The sequence below is a fragment of the Diabrotica virgifera genome, chromosome 3, assembly GCF_917563875.1.
Source record: "Diabrotica virgifera virgifera chromosome 3, PGI_DIABVI_V3a".
Classification (NCBI taxonomy): domain Eukaryota; kingdom Metazoa; phylum Arthropoda; class Insecta; order Coleoptera; family Chrysomelidae; genus Diabrotica; species Diabrotica virgifera.
The window spans coordinates 244,171,605-244,195,504 of NC_065445.1; the positions used below are offsets into that span (position 1 = coordinate 244,171,605).

The 23,900-nt window shown below is 32.6% G+C and overlaps 1 protein-coding gene across 4 annotated transcripts in view; it reads right to left on the reverse strand.

The window, feature by feature from the left end:
* Positions 1-23,900, reverse strand: part of LOC114328267 (uncharacterized) — a 52,591-nt gene that overhangs the window by 17,745 nt on the left and 10,946 nt on the right. For 3 of the 4 annotated variants that reach the window (XM_028277081.2, XM_028277083.1, XM_028277080.1), the window contains 3 exons: positions 14,492-14,632; positions 8,755-9,010; positions 6,444-7,250 (listed from right to left, as the gene is read on the reverse strand). In XM_028277081.2, coding sequence (XP_028132882.1) covers positions 6,444-7,250; positions 8,755-9,010; positions 14,492-14,632 — 1,204 coding nt within the window. The remainder of the gene's footprint in view (positions 1-6,443; positions 7,251-8,754; positions 9,011-14,491; positions 14,633-23,900) is intronic. The other variant, XM_028277082.1, reaches the window with a different exon arrangement.

Genomic DNA, 23,900 nt, shown 5'->3' on the forward strand with positions numbered 1-23,900 from the left:
TTAAGAACGATTTCCGGATTGGGAGTCGAAACGTCAAAAACTAAGAAAAATGTAGTTATAATTACAATCAATTGTTGCTTAATCCCAACAAAAATATCATTGTCAACATAAAAATGTTAAATTATCAATAAAATGATGATATTAAAGTTCTATATTTGAAAAACATGGCCCGATTTTCATTGAAAAGTCCCGGATTTTAAGTATTTTTTTCAGCTTTGTCCCGAGTTCGACTGAATTGGAGTTGGTCACACTACCTATTACACGTCAAGCTTTATAAATGGTCACCTTTGTTGCATTATATCCCAAATAATCTAGTATCTATCGAATGTACACTAGATTTTTTTCTATTCGAAATAGATTGAAACAAAAATATTGAGATGGCCGGTAAATGAAATCGGATTGCCCGTTGCCAGATCAAATTTAGCGTCGTAACCACTACAACTACATAAACCATTTCGGGAATAATCGTTAATTGGATTATACTTTTATAGCTTAATAACTTCTAAACGGCTTAACCGATTTTGATCAGTAAACATGAGTTTGAAACGTATTGACCAGTAGTATCTGATGGATCTAAGGTCAAGTATGATAACTGAAGCTATTACAGGAATTATTGATCTTAAGAAACCGTTTTTCCCACAGGAAATAGATTTTATCATACTTATGAAGCCTATAACCTAAAAATTCGAACTTTCCCGGATATAAGGTATACACCGTTAGATTCGTCTTGAGTCCTTCTACAAACGCTAAGTTATTGGCGCAATTCGTAGGTTGAAATGTTGAGTAATTGTCGAAAAACCAAAATTTTCAAAGTTTAGTTTTTCAGTTTTTCGGCGATACTGAGCCGTGCGTATGTCTGATCCTGACAGCTTAGACACCATTTAAAAGCTTAACTCAACTCTATGGATTTGGTGTATTTGCGGTTTTCCTGTCTCTTCTTGAACCGAAGATATATACCCCAAAAAAATATGCTGTTTTGTACCTACCAAGTCCTATAGCTGGCTTATGGGTGGTCAAAAGTCACAAACTACACCGGTTCTAAATCGGCCCTGACCCCCTCTTCAAACACAGAGAAAAAATATCAAATGGGTTTAACTTTTAAACACACATACATACATATCCACAAACATTTTCTCTTTTTTAAATACAAATTGAGTCACATTTCTAAGCTCTATAACTTTTGAATGGTATAACCGATTTTCAAAATTAGACATGCGTTGGAAAGGTAATGATCAGTTCTATTAGAAGCCGCAAAGGTTGGACTTAATTTTTAAAATTTTTGGGAATTTTGGGGACGAGAACGAAAAACAGACCCTAAATAGGAAGGGCCGTAAAATCTACACCCTTGGACCAAAATCGATGATTGACATATAAATCGGTGAGTCTTTTTCTGAACTTTAAGATGGGAGTTGGCCCAATTTTCAATTCAGTCAGATTTAGAAAATCGAAAATTTCGTGTATAATATAGTGTCGCGTGTAGGGGGGTGTGGGTGTGCGCCACTGGCGAGAACTACCGTTCTCTGGTAATGTTCAAAATTAGACATGAGTTGGAAAGGTAATGATCAGTATTGTTAGAAGCCGCAAAGGTCGGACTTAAATTTTCGAAGTTTTTGGGAGTTTTGGGGACCAGAACGAAAAACAGACCCTAAATAGGAAGGGCCGTAAAATCGACACCCTTGGAATAAAATGGATGGTTGACATATGAATGGGTGAGTCTTTTTCTTAACTTGAAGATGGGAGTTGGCACAATTTTCAATTCAGTCAGATTTAGAAAATTGAAAATTTCGTGCATATAATAGTGTCGCGTGTAGGGGGGTGTATTTCTGAGCCACTGGCGGGAACTGCCGGTCTCTGGTAATTTATTCGATATAAAACTAACAGCTTCGATAACCACTAAATCGAAAACTATTAATTTTATGAAAAAAATGTATAATGAACATTTTTTGCTTATAATTAATATTTTTACCAGCATTTGCGGTCAAAATATAATAAAAAATTTCCACCCTCGAGATGAGGTGACAACCACCCCATGGTAAAAGCGTATTTCTGCATCATATAGATTTTGATCCTTGGACTATCCACTACTTATTGTCAAATTTTCAAACAAATCTATCCATTCTGTAAAAATTGCTAAGTGAAAAATTACAGTTCCTGGACTAATTATACATTTGGAGCTCTATAACTTCTGAACGGCTTACCTGATGTTGATCACCAAACATGAATTTGAAACGTATTGACAAGTAGTATCTGATGCATCCAAGATCGAGTGTGATAACTGAACGTATTACAGGAATTATTGAGCTTGAAAACCCGTTTTTCCCATAAGAAATAGATTTGATCATACTTATGAAGCCTATAACTTAAAAATTCGAATTTTCCCAGATATGAGATATACACCGTTAGACGCGTCCTGAGTCCTCCTACAAACGCTCAGTTATTGGCGCAATTCGTAGGTTGAAATTTTGAGTAATTGTCGAAAAACCAAAATTTTCAAAGTTTAATTTTTCAGTTTTTTGGCTATGGTGAGCAGTGTGTATGTCTCAGCTTGATCGCTTATGCGCCATTTAAAAGCTTAACTCAACCCTATTGATTTGGTGTATTTGCGGTTTTCCTGTCTTTCGTTAAACCTAAGATATATACGCCCAAAAAATATGCTATTTTGTATCTACCTAGCCCTCTAGCTGGCTTAAGGGTAGTCAGAAGTCAAAAATTAGACCGGTTATGAATCGGCCCTCACACATTCTTGAAACACAGAAAAAATTATTCAGATCGGTGTAACTTTTCCACACACATACATACATACATACATACATACATATCCACAAACATTTTCCATTTTTTAAATAAAAATTGAGTCATATTTCTGAGCTCGATAACTTTTGAATGGTATAACCGATTTTCAAAATTTAACATGCGTTGGAAAGGTAATTATCTGTGCTATCAGAAGCCGCAAAGGTCGGGCTTAAATTTTTGAAATTTTTGGGAGTTTTGGGGACGAGAACGAAAAACAGGCATTAGATGGGAAGGGCCGTAAAATCCACACCCTTGGACCAAAATTGATGGTTGACATATGAATGGACGAGTCTTTTCCTAAACTTTAAGATGGGGTTTGGCCCAAGTTTAAATTCAGTCAGGTTTAGAAAATCGAAAATTTCGTGTATATATAGTGTCGCATGTAGGGGTGTTGTGCGCCACTGGTGGGAACTGCCGTTCTCTGTGGATATTTATTTAGTTAGTTAATTTGCTTAATACGAAACTATTGAAATGTAACCATTTAACATTCCATGCATACTATATATTACCTTGTAGTTTAATGGGCATATGGGTCTTGCTACCCCTGCTCAAATTTAATGTGTAATAATAAATAACATTACCGAACTCATCACAACCTGAACCATCGGATATTCAGTTTTGTTCATTTTGCCCTTGCCGCAAAAATAGAAAAGTAAAAAAATTGTAATTCTTGTCATCAACCAATTTGTCCAGAGCATTCTTCTTATACTTGTGTAAAGAGCGGTGCCGTAAATTATGAAGATACGGAGATTGATTAATATTGGTTTAATTCCGATCGTTTTTTTTGTACCTTATCATATTATTAACCATATTCTGTTATATTATATGTTCTTATCATTAGTTAATAAAAAAAGTTTAAAATCCGTTTAAAAAATTTTATTTTGTAAAAAAGGCAAAAGTTGAATATGTGAGAGAAAATCTCACGCGCGACCACTCGCGTACCAACCTACCTAGCGACCAATGCCGGGTTAAACATTGAATGACGTTTAATAAATGCCATTTTATTTTTTTATATTCCGGATAATAATTTTATTATTTATATTTTAAACAAATTCGATCGGTACATTATATTAAAATAATATTTTTAAAATTGACTAAAGGAATTATTTATTAGTTAGATTTTACACAAATTATCTTATATTAATATTTACTTCGACTACGTTTCTGTTAAAACAAATAAGGTATGCTTTATTCATACGTCAGTAGATGGCGTTAGGAGTTTACTGAATTATTTTTGGCGCCGCCCGATTCATCAACGACTCTACCTTACCGATAACAGTCAACGAGAAGTGCACAGTAAATTGAAGGTGAAATTACAAAAAAAAATTCTGTATGTCTTTGTACTCTTTGTATACTACCGTACTTTGTGCTCAAAAAATTACGGGATCTGGATTTCAATGCATATTTTTTTATAATTCTCGTATCAAAGTTGCGCGTGAAGTTAGGCGTGTTGATGACAGTTGAGGAATTGGGGTCGACCCAATTATTTTGGGTGCGGCGCAAAACATCAACAACTTTGAACTGTCAAACGTCACGTATAATATAATAGCATGGCATCATTAATTCAATTTCTAAATATATTCTATATATTTATTTTTCTTACTATTATGTATGTGAGTTGCTGTGTATATGATAGGGTCGTATCCAACGTGATGCCTATGATTTTGGATGTATCACAGTTGCGCGTGAAGTTAGGCGTGCAATTATTTGAAATTATTAATGATATAATTAATATATATTATTAATATATAAAATAAATAAGATGTTTAAAAGTAAAATTTGAGTATAGTTTGAAAGGAATTATGAACAACTGACGTTAAAAAGGTTGGTAGAAATATATTGCTTTTGTATTTACTTTACTATATCAGGACTTAATTAAATCTTTCGCAAAATTGGCGCAAACATATTGGTTATTAACAAACATATATATAAAAAATAATTTAAAACATTATGTTGCTTTATATTTACTTCGTTCACATGCAAGACTTTTATTATTTAAAAAATGTAATTTTCAATAATTCTATTAGAAAGTTTGTTGATTCTAAAATTTTAAAAAAATTGGATTGAGTGACGGTAGATGGCAATTGATTGGATCCCCATCGCATGGCAACAGATAAAATCACTATTTTGTTAATAACTAATTAAGTCCAAAAATTGTTTGCAGGAAACATATACAGAGTGAGTTTTATGTATGGAAACACTCAATTACCTCGGAAACGGCTTGCACGATTTTTATAGATTTTGGTGGGTAAGGGTTTTCTGAGGCGGCCGATATTATAGTGGTAATTACATTGTTGTCAGATTTTCCGTTTTTCTGGAAATCTAATGAACTTTCTTATTTCAAATGGAACACCCTGTATATTTTTTGCGTTTTGAAGTCCTAAAGAAATACTGATTATTTTTCATGTTATATTCCCTATACCTAAATGCCATAACTTCGGAGTTATTGCTACATTTATTTAAAAAAAAATTAAACAAATTATAAAAATCAATTTTTTCGGCTCTGGTAAATATTATTTTAGGTTCTTTGGATCATCGGGAACAAAAAAGATCTTTTGTAATTTTTTTATAAAATTTATCGTTTCCGAGTTATAAACAATTTAAAATTGAAAAAATCGAATAATCGAATAAAAACACAAATAAAAATTATTATTTTTGAAACTGCGTGGTATCCAAATTCAAGTTCAAGCCTTATTTTATCAGATACCGATAAGTAATCTGAACTTGTTTTATATTAAAATATTTTTTAGTTGTTAATACAGCCCGTCCGTCCGTATGTGCTTTATTAACAAATTAAAAAGCGATGTTTTAGAATAAAACGTGCCAAAAACTCTTATGGCGAGCTCCTAGAAAAAGGGTTGAGCTTGAATTTAGGTACTTCGTAATTTCTAAAATTATATTTTTTATTTGTGTTTTTGAACCTAGAAAATCGTCATTATTCGATTTTTTGAGTTTTAAATTGTTTATAACTCGGAAACGATTAATTTTATAGAAAAATTACAAAAGATCTTTTTTGTTCCCCATGATCCAAAGAATCTAAAGTAATATTTACCTGAGCCAAAAAAATTGATTTTTAAAATTTGTTTAAATTTTTTTTTAAATAAATGTAGCAATAACTCCGAAATTATGGCATTTAGGTATAGGGAATATAACATGAAAAATAATCAGTATTTCTTTAGGACTTCAAAACGCAAAAAATATACAGGGTGTTCCATTTTAAATAAGAAAGTTCATTAGATATCCAGAAAAACGGAAAATCTGACAACAATGTAATTGCCACTATAATATCGGCCGCCTCAGAAAACCCTTACCCACCAAAATCTATAAAAATCGTGCAAGCAGTTTCCGAGGTAATTGAGTGTTTCCATACATAAAACTCACTTTGTGTGTTCATGTTAAAGAGGTTCATATTACTCAAAACAGCTGTCGTTTACCTAGCTGAATCGGTGTCACAAACAGGGTACTTTGTTGCTTATTTCCCTTGACTAATATGGGCAGATTGCTATACTCAATGGAGTGAAATAAAAAAATCCTAAACGGAATCCGTTGTCAAAATTGTTTTCCATGAGATATTTGAACAACCGATATCCCACAGATAAACAATTTACAAACAATATTACATTTTTTTTAATAAACTAAGTAACACTCACCCCCTACGTATGCCGCTTGTCATTATTCTATTTATCCTCGAACTAATATCATCAGCGCTCTCTATCAGATGATCGATCAACTGTGCTTGTGTCTCGGCTTGAAGATCATCAAACGGAACTGGGCCCCTCTTCGGTTTCTTGCTAGTTGTTGCCTCGGAATCGTCATCATTATCGCTCTCCTCGTGGAATAATTTATTAGAACCGCTACCGTGATCGCTCTGCTCATGGCTTCGTTTATTGTAACCGCTACCACTATCACTCTGCTCATGGCTTCGTTTATTGGAACCACTACCACTAGGGCTCTGTTGAAGGCTTCGTTTATTGGAACCGCTACCACTACCGCTCTGTTCATGGGTTCTGTTATTAAAGGCGTCACTACTAGAGCTTTGTTCATGCGTTCGTTTATTGGAATCGGTTTCATTATCGCTCACCTCATGGGTTCGTGTGTTCGAATGGTTTCCATTGTCGTTCTGTTCACGGGGCGGTATATTCATATCGCTAGTACTATCGCACTGCTCGTGGGTTCGTATATTGCATTCGCTCTGCTCACGGGTTCGCTTCTTGTAATCGTCGATGTCATAGCTCTGATCGTGGGTTCGTTTATTAGAATCGCTGCTACTATCGCTCTGACCATGGGTTCGTTTATTGGAATCGCTGCTATTATCGCTCTGTCCATGAATTCTATTATTGGAATCGATACCAAAATCGCTCTGTTCGTGGGTTCGACTATCGGAACTGCTTGCGTTGTTATTGTCCATCGAAGAATGTTGTACATATAGTCTAAAAGCATTATCATTCGATCTAAAACTATAAATTTCGATTATTTTTAACGAGTAATCTTAAGCTCTAATGTTATCCAAACAAAAATAAATGTCAGTGAAAAAAATGCTATTAGTACGTTTTTCCTATGGAAGACTAGTCAAAATCTTAAAATGCCTAAAGAATAATTAAAAATCTTAAAATAACAAATATCAAATCGTCGCCTTAGTATTATAACTTGATAACTCCAAAATTAAGGTTTTTGAGATAACTAGTTCACAAGATGTATTTTATTTGCCTCCATATTGTGTAAAAACTTGATAACTCACTCCAAACGGGTTAAGTATTTATTTATGACTGACGAAAGTTGATAAAACTCAAATGCCCGTAACATTCAGTGCTAAAACTTGACAAGATAAGTTATCAAGTCATTGTTTAATCGAAATAATCGTGAATACGACATACACTGAATGCTACAACTAGCTAACTACAGTTATCTAGTTGTAGCACGTGTTTTTATGAAACCATTGAGCTTACCACGTAATTGCTATTTGTTTTTTTCGGTTCATGTTAATGCAAAAATTCAACAATTGTTAGCAGATCTGGCAACCCCCATGGCAGAGGGCTAATTTTGACCAAAATAATGCTTAAAATATTAGTTTTGTTAAAAAGTTCGCTTTGATGCAACTTGTCACGACATGCAACATTACCAAATGTTAACATTATGGTAGTGCTAAAAGTTGATAACTTTAATTTTTCATGTTATTTTCCATATTGGAAAACAAATTTGCACCGTATTCCTAAACAGATCAGTAGCCAAAAAGTTAAGGAACAGTATTTTAGAGCTGCAGAGTGAATTCCGTATTTACCAGCATCATGGTAGCAGCACAAATATCTTTAAAATCTTTAAACCCGTTTATCTCAGAACTACTAATTTCGAGTTATCAAGTTATAGTATTAAGGCGACGAAATAATATTTATTTGATATTATGTAATATTAATAATTAATATTTCTAATACATTTAAAAAATCTTAATAATTTCTCTTAATACACCACACATATGTATACTTTGGAATAGTCGTCAACTCAAAATATGCTTAAACAACAGAAATACGATCTGGAGTTGAAAAGGCCAGAGCACCATTTAACAACATTAGAAATATATTCACCAATTATTGCGACACATCTCCCACTAAAAATAAAGCTGCTAAAATGCTATGTATATACTCCAACTGATAATACAGGGTAAAATAGAGAGCAAACGCTGACCCTGAAGAAGAAGACACTCAAAGCTTCAAAACTTACACCAATGGTTGGACTAACATCTATCGAGTTATTCAGAAACGCCGCAAATAAAATTAAAATTGCTATGATACGTCCGCAACGGACAAGGCACATGAAGAAGAAGAAGAATACACCACACTATCGACTGCAATGAATAGCGGGAAACTGGTAATCCACAACTTACATGATCAGATGATTTCAAAAACATCCTGCACCAAGAGGATAAGAGCGTTACAAAGAGCACACTTTAGTCATTTATTCGCTTACCTCTGCTTCTTACGCTTAACTTTGTTGATCTGTGGCTTGAAAACACGGATGCACCCTGGAAACGATTGATTTCTTGCTCCTTCATTTGGCAGAGTCATTTCCTCACGCACCGAGGGCGTTCGATCATGCGTACTAGGTGTAAGCAGGTTATTGGTGGCACTCACGTAGCTGTTAGCATAGTGGCAGCAAGTTTCAGGTTCGTCGTCATCTTCGTCATCCTCTTTATCTGTACTGGAATCGGAATCCAAGTTTGTGTCTGTAGAATACAAGATTTATTATTTTTTATGTAATTTTGTAATCATATGTAAACATGTGAAGCTACCTATCGCAAAAAGGTTGTTCGAACAAATAAGAATGTGAAAAATTTACAATATTACATCTTCTTCACGCTGATGATAGTTAGTAATAGCCTACCAGAAGCCTTAAACTTCCATAGATCATTTTGTGGAACATATGAACGATACGATACAAAGTCTGTATGCTGACGATGCGTTGGTAATAGCCTTCCAGACCTTCAAAACTTTCATGGATCATTTTGTGGAACATCATCAGCTTCGAGAAGATGTAAAAGTGTAAACTTTTTCCATGAAAACTATGTGGCACGAAGGATAGAGCTGTTATAAGTTGATGGAAGGAGAGGTGACCCAGAAATTTTGTTAACGATCAGACGAAGAAAACTCGAATATCTGGGTCACCTGATGAGTAGTGATGTTGATTATAGTTACTATAAAGACATTTATGAAGTGACAGCACTCCAGAACATGATTGTGTCCTTCGAACCACCACATCCCAAGCGTCAGGTTCCCCAATGTACCAAATGTCAACGTTATGGCCACACACAAAAATTCTGTTATATGCCTCCAAGATGCGTAAAGTGTGCAAGTAATCATCATACTCTAGACTGCCCACGCAAGGAACGCAGCAATAACGTACAATGTGTACTTTGTATGGGAAACCATCCGGCCAACTATAAGGGCTGCAGTGTATACAAACAAATACAAAAAGAAAAGTTCTGCCAACTCAGACAGAAACAAGAGACCCATAGAACAGACATCAATACAGTTAACAGTCAAACAGTAACCCCTGGTGTTTCTTACGCCCAAAAAACGTCAGGAATAAGGCAAACAGCTGAAATCACAAGCCAACAAAGTAACGTTGACTCAAACCATTTAACGACAATTGCCAACCTGGAAAGCATGATGGCAAAATTAATGGAGAGAATGGATACTATGCTTCATCTCCTTACCACTATGATCTCCAAAATGCACTAATGCAACACACACTTAAAATAGCCGTCTGGAACTCAAATGGGCTAACGAATCATATCCAAGAAATAAAAATTTTTCTCGACGAGAAGAAAATTGATGTTATGCTCATATCAGAAGCCCATCTAACAGACAAAAATTATATAAAAATTCCAAAATACAGTGTTCACTTGTTCACTATACAAAACATCCAAATGACAAAGCACACGGCGGCACAGCTATCATTATCAAATCTAATATAAAACACCATGAGTTAAATAAGTTCAGTGAAAAGTACCTGCAGTCAACTAGCATTGTCATTGATGACTGGTTAGGCAACCTTACCTTATCTGCTGTCTACTGTCCTCCTGGCCAATCCATCAACGAAAATAACTGTAATACCTATTTTAGTTCACTTGGACACAAATTCATAGCAGGAGGAGACTTTAACTGTAAACATCATCACTGGGGCTCTAGAGTAATCACAACAAGGGGTAGACAACTGCTGAAGTCGATAATTGGAAACAATCTACAACACATATCTACAGGAGAACCAACTTATTGGCCTACAGATCCAAATAAAACACCAGATCTCTTAGACTTCTGTGTGATTAAAGGTATCTCTCTTAACTACTTAGCAATACAATCATGCTGGGACCTCTCGTCAGACCATTCTCCCATTCTAATTGACCTAGACTCCAAAGTCATACTCAAAAATAAGCCTCCAGTCCTAACCAATAACCAAACAAATTGGAACATATTCCGAAGTGCATTAACAGAACAAATATCAACGAATTTGCCACTTAAAACAGAAATACAAATTGAAAATGCAGTACAACAACTTACTACCTCCATACAAAAGGCGGGATGGAGTGCTACACATGAACAAACATCATGTAAGGAAACCATAAACTGTTCTCTGAGTGCAAAAAACAAGACTTAAAAATCTATTAAAAGAAGAAAGAAACAGGGGGATTCAAACTTACTTAGAAAATCTGATTCCATTCAAAGACACTAACTATTCGCTATGGAAGGCGACGAGAAAAGTAAAAGGGCCAAAAGACGCCATACCTCCTTTAAAAAATGCCAAAGGTAAATGGACAAGAACAGACACAGAGAAATCCGAGACATTTGCAGAACATCTTTAAAACAGATAATAAATAATGAGATACAACCTAATAAGGCGCCGGGATTCGACCTCATAACGGTAAGGTCCTTTAGGAACTAACCGATGATTGTTACAGAATAATCACTATGATCTTTAATGCTATGTTAAGTCTGCACTACTTCCCGTTGCAATGGAAAGTGGCACAGATTATACTCATTCAAAAACCTGGAAAAGATCCAAAAGATGTCAACTCATACCGACCGATAAGTCTACTCCCAGTCATCTCTAAGGTTTTTGAAAAACTTTTGTTAAGAAAAATCAAACCAATATTAGAAGAAAAGAGTCTCATACCTGACCATCAATTCGGATTTCGTAATCAACATAGTACAATATAACAAGTTCACAGACTGTACACAACAATAAGAACTAGTCTCGAAAACAAGCAATACTGCACTGCAGCCTTTTTAGACGCCTCTCAAGCTTTTGACAAGGTGTGGCACACAGGACTTCTGTACAAATTAAAGAAAAACCTACCGTACACTTACTTCAAACTGCTTCAATCATACCTTACAGAAAGGAGATATCTGATAAAATATCGTGAAGCCTATACAAAACTCTACCCCATCATATCTGGTGTACCTCAGGGTAGTGTGCTCGGACCGATCCTATACCTGATATATACTGCTGACTTGCCAACAAGCAACGACCTAACACTTGCAACATTCGCAGATGATACTGCTTTCCTGGCCTCTCATGGTAATCCAATAATAGCATCAGAGAGACTGCAACTACATCTGAACAAAACAAATGAATGGCTTAATCTCTGGAGAATTAGAGTAAACCCCTCAAAATCCACACACATTGCTTTCACTCTAAGAAGAGGTACATGTCCACAAGTTAACCTCGATGGACATCTTTTACCTCAAAAGGATGACGTAAAATATCTAGGTATTCACCTTGACAAACGACTAACTTGGACCAAACATATATGGACGAAAAGGCTTCAACTGGGAATTTTATACAGAAAACTTTACTGGATGTTGGGAAAAAACTCTCACCTATCGATCGATAACAAGCTGCTTATATACAAAACAATAATAAAACCCATTTGGACATATGGTTCACAGCTCTGGGGATCAGCTAGCAAATCTAATATTATGAAAATACAAAGATTTCAATCCAAAACTCTAAGAACAATCGCTAATGCCCCTTGGTACATCCATAATGACGCAATACATAGAGATCTCCAGGTACTATCAGTATCCGAAGAGTGCAAAAAATCTTCTGAACAATATCAAAATAGGTTGCGGGTACATCCTAACACCCTGGCACACAATCTTCTCAACAACCAACAAGCGAAGAGATTGAAGCGAAATGATCCCTTGGACCTACCTAACCGATCCTGACAGAGCCAACAGCAGAGAAAGCTACGCCTTCAACAGCATCCAGTCATTGTGTTCTGTGTCAGTTTTAGTTTTCGTGCTCGCGTATCAGTGTATGTACGCATCTCACCGGTAAAAAGCTAATGTGTGTGTGTGTGTGTCGTGATGCTTTGGTCACTGGACTTTACATCTCTCTGTCATTGTAAAGACAAACAATTTTACTTATTGTTTTCATTGTAAAACAGATTGTAAAAAATCTTGGATGTTAATAAAAAAAAAATATGAACGATACGATACAGTATGTATGCTGACGATGCGTTGGTAATAGCCTTCCAGACCTTCAAAACTTTCATGGATCATTTTGTGGAACATCATCAGCTTCGAGAAGATGTAAAAGTGTAAACTTTTTCCATGAAAACTATGTGGCACGAAGGATAGAGCTGTTATAAGTTGATGGAAGGAGAGGTGACCCAGAAATTTTGTTAACGATAAGACGAAGAAAACTCGAATATCTGGGTCACCTGATGAGTAGTGATGTTGATTATAGTTACTTTCGAGTATTCGTTACAAATCGTTACTTTTGTATAAAGTAATCATTTACAGTATTCGTTCCTTTGATTACTATTATTACTTTTGTATTTGAGTACCGGTAATCATATCGAAAATCTTATTTCTCAGTAGGTAGGTATTTTGTATAGGTATTACGATATAACAAGTAATCATTTACAGTATTCGTTACTTTGATTACTATGATTACTTTTGTATTTGAGTACCAGTAATCATATCGAAAATCGAATTTCTCAGTAGGTAGGTATTTTGTATGCCCCGCTAAGTGCCCTGGTCTAATTCTAATAAAACCAATGCAATACATACAAAATTAAAGTTGTTGATCATACGAGTACTGTAGAAACATTATCATTTCCACATATTTCCGGTCAGTCTAGAAAGTAATCAAGTGTACTGGTTGTAGATATAATAGTCGTTACTCGCTCTGATACGACTGGTACGAAGTAATCAGAGTAATCAAAATAGATACAATAGTCGTTACTCGCTCTATTAGGATTGATACGAAGTAACGAAGTAATCAGAGTAATCAAAGTAATCAAAGTAGATACAATAGTCGTTACTCGCTCTGATACGATTGGTACGAAGTAACGAAGTAATCAGAGTAATCAAAGTAACGATTTGCCTCTCTCTATAGTAATCGTTAGTTTCGGTATTCGTAAGTAACGAGTACTTTGTAACGAATAGTTACTTTTTCAACATCACTACTGATGAGAGGACATAAATACGCATTACTTCAAAATATAATGCAAGGAAAAATAGAAAGAAAACGCAATCCAGGCCGCAGAAGAATGCCATGGTTGCGGAATTTGAGAGAGTGGTTTGGCTGCACCACTAATGAACTTTTTAGGTCAGCTGTAAACAAGGTCAGGATACCCTCGATGATTTCCAATCTCCGATAGGAGTGGCACAAGAAGAAGAAGAACAAGGAGAGGTAGAAGAAAACCGAGAAGATGGAAGGACTGTGCGGCAGGGGACTTAAGAGCGAACGGTTTAGATGAAGAAGATACTTTGGACAGAAATGGGTGGCGAAGAAAAGTAAGGAACAGCGACCTCTAACAAGGGAAAATCTGAGGAAGAAGAAGAAAAAGAAGAATGAATGATATAGATTTTACATAAACGCATTTAACAAAAAGTATTAATGAAGACGCAAACTTAGCTTATTGGCTTAGGAACTTGACACAGTCTCAGGAAAACGGATTAACGCATAAGAACTGTATGGCTATGGTCGAATGCTAGTATGAGAACATGAGACTAAGTCGAAATTATTAGGTACATGAAGAAAAATACTAAAAGAAAATTAATTCCTTTTAACAATCAAGGAAGTGACGTCCTACTGTCTCTAGTAGAAAAATCGAAAAAGATCCGTGGGTCTTATTAGAAAAAAACTAAAGGGGAATAAAGCAATAAATTTTGTAGAAAGAGCAACAAACACTTACCTAACTGCTGCTGATAAAAGTTCTTAAAATCTGGTGGTAATGTTATGAAGTCTTGTAAATGTTTACCACAGATAAACCTATACTCCAACTGTCCCAAAGAGAAATGAATCAGATCTTTTTCGGGGATGTTGCCATCTTTATCTGAAATTGAAAATAAGTATATTTTATGAGATTATATTTTTAGAATAAACGAAAAATATTAATTTCGTTGGTAATACAACTAACTGTGATGATACCATTTTCGATAACGGTTCTCCATTCTGTCAAATCCTTCCATCCTCTTAAGACCATGACACGTAAAGCTTCTTTAACATCTTCCATCAATTATGTTATATGATGGTGACTTTTACTAGAGTAGTTTTTCTATATCATACTTTTTTACAACCTGGACCCGATCAACTGTATGCTTGCACGTGACTCGATCAAAGCACGCCATCTTCCAGTCACAGACAGCAAGATCCCTATAGAAGTAGATGAAGGTAAAGGTAGTAATATTTATTTATTTATTTATTGATAACAAACGGGAAACCCACTTTCATAATAAGTATACAATAATACAGCATTAATAAAATATATAAAATTGCAAATAAAAATAAAATATACAGTATGGTGCAAATGAAAGGAATAAATTCGATTTTTCGTAAACCGGCGACATTAAAGAAAAATCTCTAAACAGGTCGATTTTTATTTTTAAATTTTGACATTTTATCATATATAGCACAGAAATGACGTCATCTATCTGGGCGTGATGACGTAATCGATGTTTTTTTTAAATGAGAATAGGGGCCGTGTTCTAGCTCATTTGAAAGGATATTCAATTATCTATTAAGTAATGTAAACATTAACATAATTATTTATACAGGGTGTCCAAAAACAATTTTTTTAAATTAAATTAATTGACAAAAAAGAAGAATGTATGCAATTTATTTAATTCAAAATATTTTTTACTCTTATCATAAAAGAAAAAAAAATGTTTATTTGAAAAATAAACGTTGATTTTCGCTTAAATTGAATGTTCAAGGCAGCTCCCGCTAGGCACCTACTTTTTGGAAGTTTGAACATTGAATTTAAGCGAAAAGCAATGCTTATTTTTCAAATAAACATTTTTTCCTGTTTTCTGACAGTAGTAAATGTATCTTGAATTAAAAAAATTACATACATTCTTGTTTTTCTGTCAGTTAATTTAATTTAAAAAAAATTGTTTTTGTACACCCCGAATAAATAATGATGTTAATGTTTATATTACTGAATACAGAATTGAATAACCTTTCAAATGAGCTAGCACACGACCCCTATTATCATTTGAAAAAATCATTGATTACGTCATCACGCCCAGATGGATGACATCACTCGTGTGATATACAGCGTGTCTACTTGAGTTGGAAACATATGGGAAACTTTTTTATTATTAATTTTACGAAAAAAAGTTATTCTTTATAAAAAGTTCTGCATGCCCCAAAACCTAAGATTCAATTATCAGATATCAAATTTTCTCAATATTATACGAGGTATGTCAAAAAATATGAATTTCGGCTAAGGGTAAAGTACCTTTATTTCTCTCAATATCGAAAATTCTTATGATAAAAAGTTGTTTGGAATTAAAAACTAAGATGAAATATGCAATTACATGCTTCTTATTGAAAAAAAAAATATTTTTCTCAAATTTATGGATACCCAACATCATTTTTAATTATTACAAATATCATAACTCGTTTATTATTCATTTTACGAAAAAAAGTTATTCTTCATAAAAAACTTTGCATGGTCTAAAATCTAAGACACAACCATGATATATCAACTTTTATTAATTTTATACGAGGTGTGTCAAAAAATATGAAATTCGCTCAATATTAGGTATAGCACCTTTATATTTCACAGTATTTCAATTAGAAGGATGTAATTGCATATTGACACATAGTTTTTAATTCTAAACAACTTTTTTAATAACCGTTTTCAATATTGTGAAAATAAAGGTACTTTACTCTTGAGTGAAATTCATATTTTTTGACATAACTCGTATAAAATTAATAAAATGTCATATCTGTTGGTTGAATCTTCGGTCTTAGGACATACAGAGATTTTTATAAAGAATACCTTTTTTTCGTAAAAGTAATAATAAAAGAGTTATCGTATGTGTAATGAATAAAAACGAAGTTAGTATCAATAAATTTGAGAAAAATTTGGAAAATATTTTTTTCCAATTAGAAGCATGTAATTACATATTTGAGCTTGGTTTTTATTTCCAAACAACTTTTCATAATAAGAATTTTCGATATTGAGAGAAATAAAGGTACTTTACCCTTAAATCTAAACGGGAACTGGTGTATGTTTTCAAAAGACTGATAGTGTGTAAATAAATTTATTAAATCAGCTAAGTACTTTCAGCATATTAATGCCATCATCAGAGCTATCCTATAAAAAGACTAAGTTGAAAAATCTTATTCATAAAAAATTATAAAGTGAAACTTACGTCTTATAGGTGTAAAAACCTCAAAAGAAGAGAAAACTTCGAACAAACACATTCTTTAGTTTAAAATAAACCCAGGGATATAACCACTGGTTAGGGTAAAATCCCTTAAATGTTTAAAAAATCACATTTAATGTGTTCTTTATAAAATGGCTACCATTCTTACAAACAGCTGTTACTGACAATATTCAAAAACGACAGGCTGCTGACGGAAACAATAGTTCCTAGCGACATCTGTGTTATTAAAATTATTTAAAATTTTTGAAAATGACTAAGTTGTCAAATGTAGGTTACTAATTAGTATGAAGTTAATATGAAAAACTGAAGTTAAATTTAAATGACAATTGTTAAGTTTAAAGTAAAGTTAAATGTGAAAATAATCAAATTATCAAAGTATTATTAATTATTAAAAAAAAAACCAAACAACCAGTCAGTTCTGACCAAATATAGAAGTGAGATAGATGAAAACCAAGGAGAAGCACCGTTGGACAAGCTACATCCATCGTTTACTTAGTCTACCATTATCAGATACTAATTTCAATTCAGAATTAGATATTATCAAACAACTTGCATATAGTAATGGTTATTCCCCTACTTTAGTTGATAACATCCTCAACAAATTAAGGAGTAAAAGGAATAGATCCCTAGCTTACAATTCTGTCCTTAACAATTCCACTACAGCAGTTATGTATAGATCAATATCATACATAGGTTATCCTTCAGATAATATAGCCAAAATCCTAAATAACATCCCCAACCTTAAACTATCATTCAAATGTAAGGAAAATATCAAATCTATTTTTTCTCATACCAAAGATAAAATTGGAAAAACATCAAAAAGTGGTATATACAAATTGTCCTGTGGAGACTGCCCTGTTACTTATGTGGGGAGAACTATGCGACCTTTGGAAACACGCATCAAAGAACATTTGTCTAAGATTGACAAATCTAGTTTTGGCAATCACTTACATGCTTCTAAACATAACTTCAGTCCCCAAAGAGATAGTAGGATTCTACATAGTATACCCATTAACAACTATACAAAAATGAATTTATTAGAAGACTTAGAAATTAGCAGGGAATTAAAAAGAAATCCTCAAAATTGTGTTAACACCCAGGTTCAATTAAATTGTAAATTTGATCCAATCTTTAAGAAGTTTCTTTAATACTGTTATATTCAGCATGCCCAACAATTGCTCTAGTTTTTTTAACATTACTTTATAACATATTTGAATTTTCTTTCATTGATTACAATAAGTAAATATTTTCGATTTGCCTTTTAATAATAATATTGTTTTCAAACAGTTTTGGAACTCTGAGCTTGTCCAACGGTGCTTCTCGTTGGTTTTCATCTATCTCACTTCTATATTTGGTCAGAACTGACTGGTTGTTTGGTTTTTTTTTTAATAATTAATAATACTTTGATAATTTGATTATTTTCACATTTAACTTTACTTTAAACTTAACAATTGTCATTTAAATTTAACTTCAGTTTTTCATATTAACTTCATACTAATTAGTAACCTACATTTGACAACTTAGTCATTTTCAAAAATTTTAAATAATTTTAATAACACAGATGTCGCTAGGAACTATTGTTTCAGTCAGCAGCCTGTCGTTTTTGAATATTGTCAGTAACAGCTGTTTGTAAGAATGGTAGCCATTTTATAAAGAACACATTAAATGTGATTTTTTAAACATTTAAGGGTTTTTACCCTAACCAGTGGTTATATCCCTGGGTTTATTTTAAACTAAAGAATGTGTTTGTTCGAAGTTTTCTCTTCTTTTGAGGTTTTTACACCTATAAGACGTAAGTTTCACTTTATAATTTTTTATGAATAAGATTTTTCAACTTAGTCTTTTTATAGGATAGCTCTGATGATGGCATTAATATGCTGAAAGTACTTAGCTGATTTAATAAATTTATTTACACACTATCAGTCTTTTGAAAACATACACCAGTTCCCGTTTAGATTTATATAGAAGTGTGTACAAGTCAAACAGTCTTTTTCTATTCATTTATACTTTACCCTTAGCCGAAATTCATATTTTTTGACATACCTCGTATAATATTGAGAAAATTTGATATCTGATAATTGAATCTTAGGTTTTGGGGCATGCAGAACTTTTTATAAAGAATAACTTTTTTTCGTAAAATTAATAATAAAAAAGTTTCCCATATGTTTCCAACTCAAGTAGACACGCTGTATATGCCAAAATATCATAATTTAAAAATAAAAATCGACCTGTTTATGGATTTTTCCGTAAAGTCGCCGGTTTACGAAATAACGAATTTATTCCTTTCATTTGCACCATACCGTATATGAATACAATAAATAAGTAAGCAAACATTTATACAAAATATCTTTTTGCATTTTAGTATTTCAGTGCTTCAAAAATAGTATAGTACCCTCGGAGATCCGTGGAAAAAATTTACACTCAAAATAACAAAATTCAGTTTGGCAACACTGTGTGAATGTTGATAGTAACATATCCTTTTTAAGATAAACACAACTAATTTAGTCCAAACAAATTAATATATTTTTTTGCCAACAAAAATGAGATTTTTCAACCAAATAATGTTTCAAGTATGATGTGAAAAATAATTTTTAATTGGATTCTGCTACTGGGTTTGCTTTTTTTGTCATTAAAGTAAAAAAAATTAAATTTCACTCATTAAATAATTATTGTCCGGTTATGGTGTTAATTATTTTAACTGTACTAATATTCGTCGTGTAATTATGAATGATTAATAGGTTGTTAAAACATTTTATCTATAGCGGCTTCTGGAATATCTTAAAAATATCGAATTTCATTGATAAAATGCACATATTCCACCGATCTTCGCTTCGACAATACCTATTGATACATAATAAGTTAAAAATATCTTGTAGAGATCCTCAATCTTAAGACCCTGTAAGCGTACCAGAATGTCAAAACTTTTATAGTTAAGGAGTTTATATGACTATGACATGAGGTTTATGATATAATGTAATGATATGATGCCTGCAGCCCGGCGTTCGGCTGATCAACAGCAGAGGATCGAACGCGTTTTCATAGTCGTGCAACCCCCCTACGTACCGTCTCTCCGGCGAAACCAAGAAGTGATGGCTACCGAATGTGTATTTAAAGGCGGATCCACATCAATAAAAATTTGTGTGTTTGTTGTATTTTAAAATACAGAAAAAATATTTGCGGCACAAATTTAAATCTGGTCAAGTATTTTTACTACGTAAATATTTATTTTGTGTGTTGTACCGCCGAATCGCCTTACCGACAAGTGGATAATCAAGTCCACATTAAAAGTGCTGTGCGGCGAAAATTTCTTTGAAGTCGACTGAAAACCCGACAGAACGCCGGATAACGTGTATTGTTCTTCACGAAAATATTTTTGCATACATCCTTGCGGCGCACAGTCCACATCAACAAAAATTTCAACGCACACGAGCAAATTTGTGTCAAATACAACGTACAACATAAATTTTTATTGATTTGGATCCGGCCTAAGACCAGCAAGGAGAATCATGAAGAATCATGAAGTCATTCCTCTCGGTGAAGTGAATCGGGAAGAACGCAAACAACAGATATGCAATGGAATGAATTGGAACATGCCGAGGAGGCGTTCGCCGGAACCGTAACCGCAGCGAGCGGTAGCCGCCACCTCCGCCAAGAGCTGGCTGATGGGTAATTGTGTCGATTGATTGGTGACTACGAGTCTGAGTGTGTAATTATGTAGATAGATTGATTCCGTATGACGATATTGCAATTGTATATAGGGTGAGGCAGATAACTGGCCTATTAGAAATATCTCGAGAACTAAAGGCAACAGAATCATGAAAATTGGAATAAAGGGATTTTGAAGGATGATCTATTAAATGAAAATATTTTCAACTCTTTGCAACTTCCGGTTATACCGGAAGTTGCTTATAACTTCGTTTTTTTAAATGGGACACCCTGTATATTTTTACATTTTTGGATTCTCCTCGATGTCTTCTTTCTTAAAATATAAGGTTTTGTAATATTATACAGGGTATTTTAAAAGATAATTACGTTTTTTTTATTAATTTCGTAGCAACATTCACACCCTGTAGAATTGTAGTAGTTTGACATCTAAAACTCTACTTACGTTCAAATGATTTTTAATATACTCTACTATTGTTAAGAATCATTAGTATAGCTAAATTTTTAATTTTAGTATACAGGGTTGGTCGAAACTCGGAATGAGTATTTTCTGAGTTTTCTTAAATGGAACACCCTGTATTTTTGTATTGTAGTGAAATGATATTTTATAGTACTTTTTTTCTAAAGCATTTCTTAAGCATTCCCTATACCTAACTGCTTTAATTTGTGAGTTATTGGTGATTCAAGCTAAACATTAATTGCAACAAAAAATACGTAAAATTTTATTAGGTTGGCCGTGAAAATACTCAATCCCAAATAATTTTTCAGAAATAAATACATATTAATCCAGACTGGTCCTTAAAATTACCAATAATGGTTTAGCTATCGAAATACCTACTTAGTTCAGATTGTTGGTGCGATTAACAATTAAGCACAAATTAAAGCAGTTAGGTATAGGGAATGCTTAAGAAATAAAAAAGTACCATAAAATATCATTTCATTACAATACTAAAATACAGGGTGTCCCATTTAAGAAAACTCAGAAAATACTCATTCCGAGTTTCGACCAACCCTGTATAGTAAAATTAAAAATTTAGCTATACTAATGATTCTTAACAATAGTAGAGTATATTAAAAATCATTTGAACGTAAGGAGAGTTTTAGATGTCAAACTACTACAATTCTACAGGGTGTTAATTTTGCTACGAAATTAATAAAAAAAACGTAATTATCTTTTAAAATACCTTGTATAATATTACGAAACCTCATATTTTAAGAAAGAAGACATCGAAGAGAATCCAAAAAATTAAAAATATACAGGGTGTCCCATTTAAAAAAACGAAGTTATAAGCAACTTCCGGTATAACCGGAAGTTGCAAAGAGATGAAAATATTTTCATTTAATAGATCATCATTCAAAACCCCTTTATTCCAATTTTCATGATTCTGTTGCCTTTAGTTCTCGAGATATTTCTAATAGGCCCTTTATTTGCCTCACCCTGTATACTGTGTTGTTATTATATTTCTGATAATAGTTATAAATACAATTTTATTTCTTTTGTAGACGGCGGCATAGGGAGTAGGGAGCTTGCTCCGGAACGGGGAGAATATGGAATGAGATTTTATTTTGTTATTTTTAATTTTGAACTGTATATAAATATCCTGAATATACAGGGTGCGCCAAACCTCTGGTCTTCTTTGATTACGGCTAAACTATGAGATATACAAAAAAATGTTTATAACAAAACTAATGTGTATCAAAGAGGTCTATAATTTAAAATTATTTTTAATTATACAGGGTGAGTCAGAACGACGGTATGAACCAAAGTTGTATTTTTTTAAATGGGACACCCTGTATATTAAATCATTTTTAAATATATTATTTAAAAATATGAAAAATTTGTATAAGGTCTTATAGGCCTAAAGTTAATAATTTTCGAAATATTTACATTTTTATTGAGAAAAATGGTAATATTTATAGGGCTGTGGATTATGTTTCCAAGGAAATAAAAATTTAGGTGATGGGTCAAAGTTTTTAAAATATAGTGTTATTTTTAAATAATTTAATATTTTTTACTATTAGCCATAAAATATACAGTGTGATCACTATTTGCAAATACAAAATTTTCTCATTTTTTTAAATGGGACACCCTGTATATTAATTTTGCGTTTTGTAGTAAATATTACAACCTTTCTTTTGGTATAAGGTTGTATGTACCTAGCCTGTTTCGTTTTGTAGATATTTTTAAAAAACTATAGATTTTACGTTTTTGCGGATTTTTTATTTAAAAATTTTTTTGCAAAAAAAATAATTATAAACTGGTTTTAGAAACATACACTAAAATATAAAATATGAAAATAAAAACGTAATTAAAGATTAAAATAAATCGTATGCTAGTACAATTCAATTGAATTTAATAACTTTAAATTATTTTACAAAAAATATTTTACCATATTAATGAATACATAAATTAGTTACTAAATTAAATAAACAACCAAATTTTAAATCAATCGTAGTAATTCTTCTACCGCAGCAACTTTCCTGTACCAAATTAATTGTTAGTTATATTGTATTTACGAATAAGATCAGTTAATAACTTTTTAATTTACCTACATCTTGAGAACGTATAAAGTATGCTTTGAAACAAATGAACGTTATGGAAGTATATTAAGAAGTAAATAGTATCTATGTACCTACTCGTGTCAAAAAAGCTGGTAATAATTTCTAATGGTTTCGCCCAAAACAAATGTCATATCCAAAAATTTTTTGGTTAAAAAATTAAAATTTAAAATATAAAAAATTGTTGCAAAAATTTCAACTACAAAAGTATTACCAGTTTTTGTGACACCAGTAAATACTATTTATATTAAGAAATAATTTGGCTGATACATTTAACATTCATTTGTTTCAAAGCATACTTTATAATAATTTTTATATTCTCAAGATGTATGTAAGTAAATTTAAAAGGTAAATTAAAAGTTTAACTAAATACAATTTAACTAATAATTAATTTGGTACAGGAAAGTTGCTGTAGTAGAAAAATTACTACGGTTGATTTAAAATTTGGTTGTTTATTTAATTTAGTAACTAATTTATGCATTCATTAATATGGTAAAATATTTTTTGTAAAATAATTTAAAGTTATTAAATTCAATTGAATTGTACTAACATACGATTTATTTTAATCTTTAATTACGTTTTTATTTTCATATTTTATATTTTAGTGTATGTTTCTAAAACCAGATTATAATTATTTTTTTTTGCAAAAAAATTTTTAAATAAAAAATCCGCAAAAACGTAACATGCTAGGTACATACAACC